Source organism: Pogona vitticeps, chromosome 1 (genome assembly GCF_051106095.1).
Source record: "Pogona vitticeps strain Pit_001003342236 chromosome 1, PviZW2.1, whole genome shotgun sequence".
Taxonomy (NCBI): Eukaryota; Metazoa; Chordata; class Lepidosauria; order Squamata; family Agamidae; genus Pogona; species Pogona vitticeps.
Window position 1 is genome coordinate 274,018,125 of NC_135783.1, and position 17,331 is coordinate 274,035,455.

The 17,331-nt window shown below is 39.1% G+C and overlaps 1 protein-coding gene across 5 annotated transcripts in view; it reads left to right on the forward strand.

Annotated features, from left to right (window-relative positions):
- BDNF (brain derived neurotrophic factor) overlaps positions 1–5,228 on the forward strand; it is an 89,217-nt gene extending 83,989 nt beyond the window's left edge. For all 5 annotated transcript variants that reach the window (XM_020790423.3, XM_072985863.2, XM_020790427.3 and 2 more), the window contains exon 2: positions 205–5,228. In XM_020790423.3, the coding sequence (XP_020646082.1) occupies positions 205–966 (762 nt within the window). In that variant the 3' untranslated portion in view covers positions 967–5,228. The remainder of the gene's footprint in view (positions 1–204) is intronic.
- Positions 5,229–17,331: the final 12,103 nt, after the last annotated feature.

The following is a 17,331-nucleotide window of genomic DNA, read 5'->3' on the forward strand; positions in this document are numbered from 1 at the left end:
TCTTGGGCCAGCCCTGATACTTGCATGAGGTAAAAAAACAGGTTTCTAGGATCAATGAATAAGTATTTCCAAACGATGTGAAGAGTAGCAAAGACATATACTTGTTTTGTATTGTATGATTTTTTTTTAAGCATTTGTTTTGAAACTCTATTCCGTCTTTTCTTCCTCCCTTCCTCTCTCTCTCTCTCTCTCTCTCTCTAACAGTTCCACCAAGTGAAAAGAGTGATGACCATCCTTTTCCTTACTATGGTTATTTCATACTTCAGTTGCATGAAAGCTGCCCCAATGAAAGAAGTGAGCCTCAGAGGACAAGGCAGCTTGGCTTATCCTGGTCTTCGGACACAAGGCCATCTGGAGGACTTGGGGGGCCCCAATGATGCCACGAGAGGACTGACATCGTTGGCAGACACCTTTGAGCATGTCATAGAGGAGCTCCTGGATGAGCAGCAGGCTATCCAGCCCAGCAAGGAAAACAAAGATGCAGACTTGTACTCGTCTCGGGTCATGCTAAGCAGTCAAGTGCCTTTGGAGCCTCCCCTGCTCTTTCTGCTGGAGGAGTATAAAAACTACCTGGATGCAGCAAATATGTCCATGAGGGTCCGGCGCCATTCTGATCCTGCGCGCCGTGGGGAGCTCAGCGTGTGTGACAGCACGAGCGAGTGGGTCACAGCAGCCGAGAAAAAGACAGCAGTGGACATGTCAGGGGCAACCGTTACAGTCTTGGAAAAAGTCCCGGTACCAAAAGGCCAACTGAAGCAATATTTTTATGAGACCAAATGCAACTCAAAGGGTTATACGAAAGAGGGCTGCAGGGGCATAGACAAGAGGTACTGGAATTCTCAGTGCCGAACTACCCAGTCTTACGTGCGAGCTCTCACCATGGATAACAAAAAGAGAGTTGGATGGCGGTTTATAAGAATAGACACTTCCTGTGTTTGTACACTGACCATAAAAAGGGGAAGATAGTGGATTTGTGTTGTATAGATTATATTGAGACAAAAAATTTATCTATTTGTATATATACATAACAGGGTAAATTATTCAGTAAGAAAGAAAATAATTTTATGGACTGCATGTATAAATGAAGTTTATACAGTACAGTGGTTCACAAGCTATTTATTGAACATATCCATGACCTAAAGGGGAACAAAAGAGAAAAAAAAAGATAATCCATTTGCGCACAACTTTGAAAAAAAAATTGCATTACATTCCTCTAAACATTGTGGTTTGTTGCCGTTGCCAAGAATTGAAAACATGAAAAAAAAAATTAAAAAATTAAATTGCATGCTGCTTCAATTGTGAATTGATGATAAACTGTCCTCTTTCAGAAAAAAAAATTGAACCAAAACATTCCATTTACATTTTAGACAGTAAGTATCTTTATTCCTGTTAGTATTATATCTGTTTACTGCTTTAAAATTTCTTCTGGTAGCGTTGGAATTAAAACAATGTCAAGGTGCTGTTGTCATAGTTTTACTGTTTTTTTTTTAAATTCCCACATGGTTTTAAAAGAGGGGAGAGTTCCCCATCATCACCGTATATGTTTTGAATAAAACAAATTTGGGTTTTTTTGTATGTTGTGAAGGTGTTTGCAATATCAAATCAGACTACTGAAAAAAATAATAAAAAAGAGGCAACTGAAAAAGATAGTGTTGATGTTCCTCCCAGTGCTCTCTCCTAGTCTACAAGCAGCATATTCTGTTCTGTCTAGATATAAGAGCTATTCCGTGATTATTGCTTGAAAGGTCTGCCTTTTGCTTGTTTCATGTTTGGCTGTATCTGGGTTTCCCTGCTTCGTCTTTCTTCTCTTGGGAAGGAAACAAATTGCAATCTTTTGTCCAATATATTTTCCCACTCTCATAGGACATTGAGATTTAAGGAGGTGGCTCCCATCTAACAAGGGAGTTCTACATGCGCAGTTGTTATACATCCAGCATATTTGGTGTCAGGCCACACCGAACTTTGATAGGCACATCCACTGGTGGAAAAGACACACACACACACACACACACACACACACACATACACACAGAGGGGCCAGTGCAATGAACATTGAATCAAGGACAAATATCTTTTGTTGCTGGATCAAATGGCTTCTTGATGTCCAGTAACAAATCTCAGCAAATGGGAGTAGGGAAGTCATGCAAAGATCAGATGATCATTAACCAGGTGCACTTGGACTGCCACATTGTTGTAAGGTATGGATCCATTGTACTCATTGAGGATCTACAATCTATTGGCATATGTTGGTTAATCGAAGGTCTAGCAGCTGCTCTTAAATGCAGCTCTTTGAGGAGTCAATGAGCAGCAAAGGCTTTCCCTGTGAATAAGGACAAGTAGAACAGCCTGATGCTCTTATTGTAAAGGGAATGTCTGGTATGCCCTAGTTCTCAAAAATCTGCTCCTTTCCATACTTGAGATAATAGAAAAGAATCCAGGCCTGAAGGAGTGGCTCTGGAATCAGGTAGGCAGAGCCTTCTACCTCAAAACCCAACTACCTGTTGAATCTAGAAATGCCTGTAAGGGTCTATGTCTTTCTAAGGGGTAGCACACAATAGCCTTAACTTCTACAAGAAACCTCATCCTGTAGAACCACAGTTTTTCTTTAAAGGAAAATCCTAAGATGCAATCCTGGCATCACTTGTATGCACTTTAATTAAAGCTGACTTCAGTGAAATGCATATTGTGAGGAACTGAGCACAGAGCTGAAGCCTTAGGCCATGGATAATTAGCAACAAATTTAGCACAGCCTGAAACATAAATAGACAATGATTTTAATAGATTAAAGTCATCACAGTAAGAATTCAGCATAGTTTAGTACTAAGTACATTTTTTAAAGACACACATTATGTGGCCTATGTTTTACAATGCACACAAAGTAATTTAGCAAGGAGTGTTCAGGCCACATGAATATTTCACAACAAAGATGCATGCTTTCTTGTGAAGGCTTCTGGTGGTTTGCTGAAAAGTGACCTTTGCTTTGATGTTGGCCCTAGTTTGTCCAGAACGGTAGATGGGGAGAGTCTGTGTCTGGATTGTACCAGCCTGCACCACAGGGTGAGACAGTCTTCACAGAAACTTAGCATGTTGGAGGGAAGACTAGGCAAGAAGCCCTTCTTCTTGATACATTTGATCTTCTATATGAAGAGAACAAGCAGCATCACTTGCAGCCTAAAGCAGTCCAGTCCAGGATCTGGATAATTCCCTTTCTATCTGCTCTTTTTGTGATCTAGGTTATTTTTAAAAAGCCAATACATTTCCACACTTTAAAGATTCGTGTCTTAAAATAAAACACTAGTAATCCAAATATAAGATGGTATTTCACTTATTGGAATTTAACTTAGCCCTGGAAAGCAGCCCATCTAATCCTGTTAACACCCAGTTGCAGAATTATCAAAAAAATACAGTTTTGAATACAAGCAAAATCTAAATACACTTTTTCTAAAAGCAACAAATATCAAAGCTTTTTACTGATTTTTAGTAGTTAAAGAGCAGAGATGGCTCAACTTATTACAAAATGTATATGTTATCCTTGGACATGTGTTTGTTGTTAAAACACAAATTCAATTTTTCAATGGCAATATGCAGGTAGTCCCCATTCCATCAATCAATTGTCTACCCAAGTCACATAGATAGTTGTTACCTTAAAAGAAAGCAGGTGTGGCCATAGCCTTACTGGCTAAGAAATGGATATTTTCACTTTATTATTGTAATAGATAGTTAATACTACTACAAGCTATAGACAGATTAGACTAATTGACATCTAGGGCATGCTACACCAGGATCACTTTGTAAGATTATCTCATTAGCCAGAAGTTGCTATTTGGTGGCACATTTGAAAGTTGGAAGGCAAGCATTGATGTGTCTCTATGTGATAATAAAACATGACAATCCTGATTTCATTCCAGTGTATTAGCCTAGTACCCTGTTTTATGGACTGATGTTACACAATCCTCACTTTATGTGGCAAAGTAATAGTGACACATTCTCAAAGCATGTCTGTTGATGTAAATATTATTTGTCTTCTAACTCTATTGTGTATATAACTAGGTCAACAATCTTTCACTCAATAATAACTAGTCAGCCACTCAACTCCCTCTAATATATTGCAGTCGGCTCATATTTAGGATCATGGTCATGGTCAACACTGAAAGTAAAATAAGTATTGTATCATATATACTACACTGATTTGGACTGTGTAAAAAAAAATCTGGAACATAGGTATAATCTCCGCACTAGATAAAAAGTACAGCTATTTCTAATAATATTTTTTTTAAAAAAAAATTAATAATAGGAAGTTATTAGAAATATTTAGCTTTTCCCCCTGAATTGGCATGGTGGTTTGGATCATTCCAATTTAGTGGTTCTTAGAGCAAATGCACAGAAATCAGTGGAACAAGTCAGGCAGGATAATGGCTAAATGGATTTCACTGGGTCATTTTAAATGTGACTAAGTTAGGATCCAACTAAATATTTGGTAGAAACAAAATCAAAATCAGATTTAACCAGGATTGTTCTAACAACAGTCCTGTTTCTGGAATTGTCATGAAATGAATGACTCATATAGACGGATACTGCTTCACCCTTCATATAGCACAGATTAAGGTTTACCCTCCTACAAAGCAGTCCAGTTCAAGATAATGAGATTACTCTGGAAAAAAAACTGCATACGAGGATCTGATTCATTAATCTTTCTCTACTAAACATGGATTGGCTGTTGCACTTTGTACACATTACAAACAAAGATAAAGATCCGTATTTTGATATAGAAACTGCAAAAATATTTGCTATGCAATTAATCAGTGGATCACTAATTAGTCCCCATGAAACCTGAGATGTTTATAGATCTGAACTAGCACCACTGTTTCCCAACACTTCAAGCCCTATTGAGCACCCACAGTAATGATATGTCAAACCCACTAATACAAAGACATGGATCACAGGCTTGGCAGTTTTAGTTGAATGGAGGTTTCAAAAATGTCAGTCAATTAATTGAAGTTTTGCTGTGCTCTGTTTGTGGCAAAAGTATTTCATGCATGTCTCATTGGCCCTATTGTTTTGTTTAAAAAGAAAAACCTCTTGCAAATGTAAGTTAATGTCTGTGGCCTTGTTCTCTCTTATTCACCATGTGTAACAAATATTTATTGTACAGTATATTTATATAATTTTATGGGATTTTTTTGGAAAAACAATTGAATCTGGCATTAAATCTTACAGGCATCTGCGTCACATTGTAAATATAATTAAGCTATATTTAAGTGTACCTATTAACATATAATATATGTTTAAATATAGATTTTTATGTTTTTTAAATATATTTTCAATATATATATATATATCTATATATATATATAAAAACCTCGGGGTTTTTGGGACCATGTGACTTTTCTCTAATTGTAAACCAAACATGAGTTTTACAATGAAGATGTGTGTTCTTTTTTCCCAAAACAAAATCTACTTTTATTTTAACAATAAAATCTTCTTGGTAAGGCAGCTAGGCAGCTGTTTCATGTTTGGACAGTTGGTAGGAGGGGGAGGGGATGGAGCATCAAGAAATCCTCTTCCACACAAAAAACAAAGCAAACCAAACAAAAGGAATAAAACAAGGACACTTTTCAGAATTATGTTTTTTCATTATTTTAAGACCATTCAGACCAAGCCACACTAGTATTTGTGAATCAGACACCATGATTTTCACTCAACTACAAAATAATGGATAATCCTGATTTCATGATTTTTTTTTAAAAAAACTACCTATGTGAATAATTGAACCAACTAATTCAGTATAGATGCCTTAATCCATTGGCTTTTGGACTTGGGCAAGGGTGACAATGGAACATACGTTCCTCTGTGAAGTTAAGGATTCTTCCATCTCCTTCAGTATCAGAGACAGTTCTGCCCATCTAAAAGGGACTTTCCTTGAGAGCAAGCTTCATCAATCATGTGCCATTCACATATCCCGGATGCCAACTCCCTCGTCCCAGGACATCTAGCTTGGGAAAGACTGTTTTGTAACTTGGCAAAGTAAGCCATTATTCTTGGAGAGCTCATAAACAACTTTTAAATGTGATATCAGCCAGCTTTTATTCCCACTATGCAGGGGTCCTTAAACACTTCCATTTCAGAATGTCAGACCATGTGAACAAAATTCTCCTCCCACCAACAAAAATTCCCTGCCTGGGGAAAACTAGCATGGCAGAGAAACTGAGTTAGACCCAGACTTTACTATATTTAGAATAGAGCCATTGAAATCAATGGGAGTTGATCATGGCTATGTGCAAGGAGGCCATCACTTTTCTCATTGGAGGTGTTTTCGAACATGCCATCTCCCCTACAATAAATCTTAAGCAGTACAGTCCTCTTATGCAGTATTTCCTAATGTGTAGCTTGCTTGTGGCAGTCTTGCCGTGGTTCCTTTCCAGCCCACTATGAGAGATGGGAAGGATACAGACCATCCATTTAGTCCACATCCACACAATAATACGCTGATTGCAGGCTTCACTAAGAAATCTGGAACAACTGCAGGAACTTCAGACAAAAATCTCACACAATCATTATAGTTGCACAGTGCAAAGCATGATCATACCAATACCCTCTCAGATGAGATTCCAATTTATCTGCCATTGATAAATGGATATGCCTCTGCTATGACTGTCAAGCCATTTTTACACCTAGATATTACAGTCCTATGATGATCTCTAACACACCATAATAAAGGCAATATCAATTTTTTTAAAAAAGAGAATGAAGCACAGTTTTTTGACCAAATATGAATGCCAGTAGCCTCTTCAGAAATCAAGACCCTGTACTTTCATTTTTAAAACATGCTGCATATTTTTTTAAAAAAAGAAAGAATTTTTTAAAAAGTATTCCATGAATCAGTTCTTAGTTACACAGTTCAAGATGGTGAAAGGTGTAATTCCTAATCCTCAAACTTCTCCTTGGAAATTTATCGTAGAATAAAAACATTGTTTTAGAATAGAAAACTCTTCTCTATTCTACTCGGTCCAACAAAGTCTTTGAGAAAGAAATGCAATAAAAAGCAGATGCATAGCAAAACTTTCCAATGTGCTTTCATTTCAAAATTAATCTGAAGTCATTTCAGATTAGCAGTTAATCAGAACATAAGCACATGTGCCCTGTAAACTTATTCAGATTGTGTCATCCGAAAAATCAAAAACCCATTTCAGGTAAGTGTTGCCTATCAGATAAGTGCCCCTGGTGGGCCTCCTTAAAGTGACATCAAGTCAATTTTGACTTATGGCAATCCTTTTGAGGATTTCCTAGATAGAGAATACATAGACGTGGTTTACCATTCCTTTCTTCTGCGGGCCTCCTGGGACTGTGTAGCTTGCTCAAGACTACAGTGTACATAGGCTGGCTCTTCTGGGATGCACAGCGGGGGAATCGAACCCTCAAGCTCTGGCTCCACAGCCAGAAGCCTAACTTACTGAGTTATCCATCCAGACGGTGGAAATTCTTAAAGACAGGAGAAATTGCTTCTAGGAGCTCATCTCCGAGAATCCCCCAATCAACTTGGTGAAGAAGAAGAAATTTCCCCAGACTCTCATTTACACGAATGCCTCCACAGTAGAATCACTCTGAGACATGGGAAGAAACTTAAAGGGGAGTTCTATGTTGTCCTACTGACAGCAATTCTGTCTTCATTTCAACAATAATAGTTTAGAAACTTGAGACACATACAGTAGGTACTGCTCATCAAGGTGGTTACCTCAAAAGACAAAGGACGTGATGCTGAAGTCTGCTGTTTACTAAGAGCCAGCACGGTGTGGTGACTGGAATGGCCTCGAAGATCTGGATTCAAATCCCCTGCAGGCAACAAAAGTTCACTTATAAAACCAATCCTTAAATATCTCAACATATCTTGAAAACCCTATGTAGGCTTGCCATAAATGGGATGTGATTTGGCAGCACAAAACATACACAAAACACAGAATTACAACTATGCAGGAGAACATTAGGGGTTTCCTTGGTCATACAAGACTCCATGTATGCTTCACTGACTGAATGTAAGTGGCAGAGGTCTGTCAGCAGCAAACTGCGTCAGACGAGACTAAACTTATGTATAACTCATAAAGCTCATTTTTATGTGAGTGATGCTTTTGTGGTTTCAATTAATTTGAACTCTTTCAAAGACTGTGAGGAACATCTGGCCCCACTATGTACATGGTTTCTTGCACATGCAACAAACCATGTTGTTCTGCAGCCACATCATTTGCTTTCTCAGCACGAAAGCATCCCATAGGAATTCTGCCCACAGGAGATGCTTGGGAACAGGGTCAGTCCAGCAGTCGGAACAAGACAGTCACCTCAGGCAGCAAATACAAGGGAGGATGGTCACTGAGAAGTTGGAGAACAGAATTTCTGCCACTAGATGTAGTAGAAGACACGATCCCACCACCAGTCCAGCTGGCATCTATACATGGAATGGGAGGGTACCATCTTCTTGTGTGCCTCGACCACAACATGTTTTGGGGAAGCCCTGTGCTTGTGACTACATGGTAGTGTATTAGAGACTTCTGCAGAGAAATGGAAAGAGGAAAGGTAGCAATTAAAGAATGAAAGGAGGGAGATGGAATCCAGTATGTATAAAATAAATGCTTTATTAGATGATTTCATTTTGGATTATTCCCCTGCCCCCAGAAACTTAGAAAGTTCACTTCTATGTTGCCTTGTGTATTCATTCATTTGGTTATGGAGCACACCTAAGAACACATGGGTGTGCTTTAAAAATGCTCAGGAAGATGAAGTTTCATTTGAAACCTTTTATTTTTATGTAGCCTTGGAATTGGATCTTGTCTATACTCCCCTCCATCACCTTACTCTGGATTTTTCCATAGAAAAGGACCTAAAATGACCAAATAGGCAGGGTATAAATAAATAAATAAATAAATAAATAAATAAATAAATAAATAAATAAATAAATAAATAAAGTGAGGAAAAACATATATTTGTCCAGTTTTCCCAGTATAGAACACTGGCAAGGTTGATGTCATGCAATCCATTTTTGAGACCATTGCATCAAAACTGGGGCTATGTAAAGTTTTACCCATCAAGGCCAATACAGCAACTCTGATTCAACTAATTTTAATTCAATACATCCCACTGAAAGCAATGGGATTTAAGTTAATCACAACATACTTATCCCATCATTTTCAAAGGAATGTCCTTTCCATGCTTGCAGAAGAATGTATGAGGGCACAAATTGTGTAGAAATTGAATGGCTGTGTGTATCATGCTGGTTTCCAATATCCTTCCACCTCCAAAGTTTTCACCTCCAAAGTTTTCCCTTCAAAGAGAATTTCTGACTATCCTTAGAAGATTTCTTAGCAGCTAAAAATGCTTTTCACCAGGAGGCTCACCCTCCCACCATATAGTTTAGAAATTAGTTTTATTAATTTGGGGATTGATCATCTGAGCTAAACACGGGCTTCATGGGCATATCTGATTTCTGGGACACAAATGTCAGCCTAAATTGTGTCTCCAGAATATTGATATTATTTTAGTTATAATGATGAGTTATCTATTGTGTATCATTTGGCTATCAGAAACAGCATCTGGAAGTTGGCATTCCTGCTCGGACATTCATCCAAATGTGGTTAGATTCTTCCTCAGGCCTTCACATTTAGCATGAGAAGGTTGAGTGGGGAGGCATTAACAGCAGGCTGTCCTGCTTGGCCCTGCAGATCCTACCTAGTTTGTTCGGGGAAGGAGGCAGCAGCGTTTTCTCCCGGTTGCCTCCTTATTTTATTTTTAACCCAGTCTTTTAAACCTTTTAATCTTTTTATACACAGTTATAAATAGCTTTTATCATTTTAGTTTTAGATAGCTTTTAACATCTTTGATTTTAGACAGTTTTTAAGTCTTTTAGTTTTTAAAATCTTCGAACCTGTTCTTTTGGAAGAAGAAAAGGAGGGAGTAGCCAGAGACTCTATTTTGTGGATACAAATAACCCGGCTCTTATCAGCAGCCTCATTAACTTTGTTTTGCCTTTGAAGATAAAGAAATAATAATATTAGGAATACTGCCACGGAAAAATATATTTCTGACCTTGGAAAGATAGAAACCTGACTACTGGATTATTGGACTTATCCGAACTACGGTGGAAACAAGGAAGAAGAGCTACTTCTCTGTGAGTAACAGAACAACGCGGCTAAACTAAGAGAATTTGGGGATTGTGGACTGCTACCAATTTTTGTGGATATTTGCATTTTACATTTTTCACAAAATGGAAATACTTGATCTTACCCTGTCTCCTCCAGTGTTGAGACAGATACAGTGTGGCACTCCAATATCAATTACACCTGTCTCGGACCTGAGACTCAGTAGGAACCGGTGAAGGCAATCAGCTTTCTAAAACATCGCAGGCCCAGGTATGTGGTCACAGCATTTCCAAGCCTTCTACTCCTCCTGGGAACTTTAACAAATATAACGCCAAACATTGTGTTAAAGTCTACCCTGTTGCCCCGAGGAAATTGAAGCAAACCAAGATAACTGACTTTGTTAGTTCACTGAAGCCCTTTACAGTCAACATAGAAAATACTGTTACGCCTCATATTGATTTATCTGACAGCCTCTTGACAAACTGTCAGTTACCGGAAAGTAGCCAGTTAATAGGCAGTCTGCTAAACAGTACAGTGAATGTAGATTTCGGCAGGTTGAGACTGTCAGATTTTGCTTCAGATCTGGTATTGGATTCCAATGGTTTGTTCTTGCCAGACGACTCTGGGACCCTTAGAGAGCAGAACTTGATCTGCAAAAATGCGGAGATGCCAGAAACTAAAGGCACTACACCAGCAACAGGGGAACATTATTCTTCCCAATCCTGTAAATTAGTCACCTTGGACTGTGATAAAGCAACTCCACCAAAGGATCCAGGTAGCACTAGAATGTACAAGGTTTCTTAGCAGAAATTAGAGACACATTAAAGGAAATAAATCAATCTGTGGCCACTATAGCAGATCATCTAATGGAAAATAAGATGCGACTTGCAAAAAATCCAGTAGACCAGTTGAGCCAGAGCCAGGCTGAATATACACGGTGTGTGTCTGATAAGATGAACTATTACAATCTGTCCCCAAAACTATTGATAGAATTAACAAGCTTTCACAAGAAGAGTTACTTCTATGTGTAAATTCTCAGACAGAGGCTCAGGGAAATCTTATTACCCCTGTGCCACCTAAAGCAGACTCTCTAAAACCTTTGTCCGCAGCGGTCTCCTCAAGTGCAATACATTATCCTCCAGGTAAGGATCCTGCCAAGATTGGTGGAAAGGCATCTCCCCCTCACTCAGCGAAAGCCAAGCCCATACCTGTGAAGACAAAGGAGGCTCGGAAACGAACATCCAAAAAAGGAAGAATGAATTATAAACCCTTATTTAAATTAATAGACTCAGCAGAGTGTGCTGCAAAAGGGAAGGAACCTGGCATCAATATCCAGCAGGCTGAAACTCAAGCTAAGGATGCCCAGAGAGAGAAACCCAACTCCAGGAGGCCTCTCAAGGATAGCGGCACTGACCAATCTAAGCATAACTTTGGTTTCAATCCACTCCTCCAAGCAGAGGGCTGAACCCTCCAAACGGGGCTCATAACAGCTACACCCACAGACAAAGAATATTTCATCCACGAACCTACCAAGTGTGGATCCAGACTTGGCTGTTGGATACCCAATTCCAGTCATTATAAGAAATAGGGGCTTGAATCCAAGATTTAAAAAGAAGAGAAGCAGATGGAATGACGAGACTTCAGGGGGAGCTAACACCTATGGACTTTCTAAACAGTCCTCCGGCCAAGAATATAACTATTACCACAAGGACTGACATGATGACAGGAGCTATTCTTTGCAGGTGAAGAACCCAGTGGGCCTAGAGCAGTGGTGTCGAACTGTGGCCCTCCAGATGTTCTTGGACTTCAACTCCCAGAAGCCTTCACCACCACCTCTGCTGGCCAGGATTTCTGGGAGTTGAAGGCCAAGAACATCTGGAGGGCCACAGTTCGACACCACTGGCCTAGAGCTTGTAGGCGATGGAGAGAAACCCTGTGATGCCAAGCATACCAAGACCAATGTCTCAGAAAATGAAGTCAGTATGCAAACTTATTTTAATTCAGTTAGGTCATCTTCTCCCTTTCACTTAGTGCCATCATTAGCTTGTGGCTTGGGTAATGACTCTCCACCTCTTCAACTACACAACTTGGAAGATCCCATGTTTCGGCATAAGAGACCTGCAATCAAATTTTTGTCTTGGAATATTGCGGGCTGGCAGATGAAGGCCTCGTATCCTGCCTTCATTGAATATATCAGTAATTTTGACATTATTTTACTACAAGAAACATGGTCTTTAAATGATCCAGTGTTAAATGGTTATGTAGCATATACCATTAAAGCCTCGCCCAGCAATAAAGGAGGTCGGCCCAAAGGTGGTATGGTCACTTTCCTATCAACAAAGCTACAGGCAACAGTAGTGGCATGGGATTTTTCCAACAAAATAGCTTCTGCATTGACAATGAAGATTGCTACGTGTTTGTTAATACTTATTAATGTTTATATTCCTCCGCAACAATCTTGTGTGATGACAGATGACTTGTGGGCTAACCTGGAGTACTATATTGAGTACTTAATGCAATTGTATCCTGATGCTTCTATAATAGTCGCTGGGGATTGCAATGCCAGGATAGGTACAAATGATGAGGAACTTTCTGCACGGTTCAATGTGACCTTCCCAGAACCTATTCTTCATCCAAATTTTAATCACAGGGAATTTAAAGATCGTGGCTGTAATTATGCCGGTCTACGCTTGATGTATATGATCAATAATTCAGGTTTATCCCTTTTAAATGGGTGCACAGTCTGTGATAGACCTGGTGAATTTACCTTTACCTCTCTAGCAGGTGCTTCCACAATAGATTATGTTTTAGTTTCCAGGGACTTGATGGATCGAATACATGATTTTAATGTAGGATATCATGCAGAAAGCGACCATCTACCTTTGGTTTTAAAGATCTATTTTAACAATTATAATGTGTTTGCGGACCTTGTTTCTATAACACCCATTGCAGCCGACACAAGAGGGGCCCGCATTAAGTGGTCAGAAGAATTGGATGTTTCTATGAGACAGCTACTGTTTTCAGAGCCTTATTTATATTTCAGCAATTTAATTACTTCTCTAAGTTCAGTGGAACCAGTCTTAGAGGCCTATAAGCATATGGTACAATCTCTGGAAACTCATCTAACATGTAAAAAGCTAGGCAAACCGACTACTGGTCTTCTCCATACAAAACACTGGTTTGACTCGGAGTGCAAAGCAGCTAAAAATGAGTTATTGGTCACCTAGAGGACCTACACAGACCAGAACTTGGCTAGAATTCCAACAGACTGGTTTACGCTTAAGAAGAAGTATAAGGCTCTCGTTAAAAGTAAAAAGCTTCAAGCACAGAGGGAAACCTGGCAATGTTTGATAACTGCTTCCAATTTGAAGGACTCGCCCTCCTTCTGGAAGACAGTAACAAAGGAAACACTAATTTATACTCCCAAACAAGATTTCTATATATTGCCTAGTATATGGGAGGAACATTTTCGAAGTATTTACACAGTCCACTCAGCTAGTACTTTAACTTCTCAGAATGATCTTGATCATATACCTGAATGGCCCCCAGTTGCTCCAAGGGAAATCTTAATGCTAATTAAGCAACTTAAACCAGGCAAGGCTCCCGGAACCGATTATATCCCACCTGACCTCATGATGCCCAACTCTGACTGGTGGGCTCCTGTACTAGCCTCTTTATTCACCTGGATTGATAAAACGGCATGTTTTCCTGAGGACTGGGGCCTAGCCATTGTAGTCCCAATTTATAAAAGAGGAAACAGAGGGGATCCTGTTAACTATCTACCAATAAGTCTATTAAACACCATTAGTAAACTATATTCAAGGCATTTATTGGGCAAATTACAAGATTGGCTACTTGAGGAGAATATATTTGCTGAGGAACAAGCAGGATTTAGGCTGGGAAGATCCACCATAGACCAGGGTCTTATCTTACACCACCTGGCATCTAAATACTCTGCCCCCAAAGGTGGTGCTCTATATGCAGCTTTCATAGATTTCAAATCTGCTTTTGACTTCATTCCAAGGGAATGTCTGTGGTCAAAATATGAGTCCACAAGTATCGATAAACGGCTTCTCCTATTGATGCGGCAACTTCATGAAAATACGCGCTTGCGGGTTCTTTGTAACACCGCAGGGATTTTATCCAACCAAGTCCCTGTACTTAATGGAGTGAGACAAGGATGCATACTAGCCCCCACCTTGTTCAACTTCTATATCAATGGCTTAGTTGGGAATTTAAGTAACCCCAATTTTCATCAACCTAAACTTGCCTCTCGCCCAATTGCAATCTTACTCTATGCTGATGGTGCTGTTTTACTGTCAACAACATGCGTAGGATTTACAAGACTCCTGAGATCCTTCTCCTCCTACTGTAATAAAGAACAACTAATAATTAATTATGCTAAAACTAAGATTATGGTTGTGAGTAGAAGGAGAATAAAGCATAGGTGGTCTCTAAATGGACACCCTGTAGAGCAAGTAGAATGCTACAGATACCTTGGCATAGTTTTTCACTCTTCAGGATCCTGGCTTACTCATGGAAACCACGCAGCAATGAGTGCCCAGAAAAATACTGGAGCACAAAGAAGATTTTTCCATACTGATGGGGATAAACATGTACCATCGGCAATACAAGTTTTTAAGGCCAGGATTATTTCACAAATGCTTTATGGCTCACAACTATTCGCTTATGCTAATCTACAACCTCTGGAGATTGTTCAGACCAAATTCGCAAGAGCCATTCTTGGAGTTCCACCTTGTACTTCCAATGTGGCTCTTTGCTTAGAGGTTGGGTTAATATCCATCAAAGCATGGGCTAAAGTCCTTATGGTGAAATACTGGCTTAAACTGATTTTTGCATTAGAAGGCTTGGCCCCACTGATCCTACTAGATTCCTTTCAGTCGGAGTGGAAGAAGCATGGTCTAGAGGGGCGGGGTAAAAATCAAATAAATAAATAAATAAATAAATAAATAAATAAATAAATAAATAAATAACTGAAGAGTTATCGAAAATTGGCTTTTCCCCCAGTATACTTATAGCAATGGGTCTCAAGGATGGCATCAAAGTAGTGAAGTTAAGGGTATGGGACATTGAACTACAGAACCATGTTGGCCAGTTAGGGAAATATAATTTTCTGAAGAAATCTGCTTTTATCACCTCCTCGTATTTAGCCAGCACTATGTCATCTAAAGCCATAAGGGCTTTCACGCTAGCTAGGCTTAATGTACTTTCTTCTAAGCTTTTGGAGGGAAGATTTCAAGGTTTGCCAACATCAGACTGTCTCTGCCCTTGTAATAGTGATAAAGCTGAATCAGTTGGTCATGTTCTCCTTTTCTGTACTTGTTATCGGGATCTCCGTATAGAGCTTTTATCACCTATTATCTGTAAATTTCCCGGGAGATCAGAGGAGGATTATGTCCAGTTGCTACTCTCTGATAATACCCCTCATATAACAAGACAAGTGGCCAAATTCTGTGCGGCAGCAATGGCTATTCGTAAACAAATGTTTGGGTAGGTGATTTTAGATGGATATGTTTTAATATAACTCTGTCTGAGGTTTTCTTATATTAAGGATACATGATATTATTAACTGGAAAGAAGGAATTGTTTTATCATGTTTTAATGGAATTTTATTACCCTGACTGATTTTACCAAACTATAATTATATGTATCTATTTTATATTGATTTGGTTTTACTGGTCTTTGACCGTAATATAAATAAATAAAATACCTAGTTTGTTCCCTCAGATGTTATTTTGACTGCCTGAATAGATCTTTCATCATTATTAGATTTATCTGGATTGAAACCAGTTAATCTCCTGGCATATGAAAAGTGTAACTTCTTCTTGTGCATTCTCAGGCAGGTTGGACATTTTTAAATCCATAATAGTCTCCTATCATGTATTAGTTCAGCTACAGAGTCTACAAATTCCACAGGCCTCAGCTAAATCAGTCCTTAGTCCAGGGTTTGAAGAAACTGCTTTTCTGAATTACAATCCCAACAATGTTATATGCATATACAATTTATTAAATGTTATTTCTTGGAAAGAACACTCTGATTTTTCATTGTTACATCTTTTCCTTCTCTTTCATTTCCCTTAGAACTAAAGCTGGTTTAATGCAACTGTAGGATGGGTGTCACCATGACTGAATCCACCTACTCTTCATTCCATCATAAAATTCTGGAGTACTGCTGCATTATATATAGTTGGGCTCTGAGGTCCCCATGAGAATCTTTGCCTCTAATGGATAGCTTGCCATTATAAGACATAGGAAGGGCTGACAGCATCTAGTTGTTACAGCAGGAACTTTTTGCACCCCCTGTAGTTTCCAAATTAGTTCACTTTACTGTGTGATTGGTCTTTGGGAGATTAGCATGAGATACATATGCAAGTTTTATGATCTGCCTGTTCTCTGGAACACTGAAAGATTTCAGCTTCTAATGACAGGCTATCTGAAATGTATTTTCTAAAGCCATAATAGTGGCCTACCTCTGGAAAACCTAAAACCAGAACATAAGGACACAAGGGTGCTATAGTTGTCCTCTGCTGTTATCTCCCAACTTTTTGTGATGCTGGAAGAGATATTATATTGTCACCTTGTACACTGCCTATTGATAGAGCTATTTGGCTTTATCTGTACCATGCTAAAGCACTGAGCATTGAAACGTGCCATTGGTGGCTTCTTCCAGAACAGTTGCCCCAACATAACATGCTGCACCAGGATCATATTTAGCATCAAATGAATAATGCCAATGCAAAATACCAGCTTGTCAGGAGCAAGAGGGTGAACAGCATGTGTCCTCTGCTGTCTCCATCCAGCCACTGTGATTTCCTTTTGACTCCTAGTCTTGCCTATACATTTTCTGTCATGCCTGCAAGAGTCTCTTCCTGGGTACTCAACCAGCTGCATCCCTTTCCTTTGATTTCTTCCTCCAGGTCTACTTCATTTACAAAGTTTTTCTGAACTTCTTCCTATTCTATTGCCTGGCTCTCCATTGATAACTACAATATGGCCCCACTCCAATAATTTCTCATCTCTGTGCTATAGAATGCAAAACACTCTTGATATCATTTCTATGTGCTATAAGTCCTAACAGATTACAAACATTAGATAAATGTCCAAGACATTTATGATGTCCTGCTAGTACAATTACCAGTTCAAGGATCACTGCAACCCCCCTAAAAATCCAAGGCTTCTCAGCGTC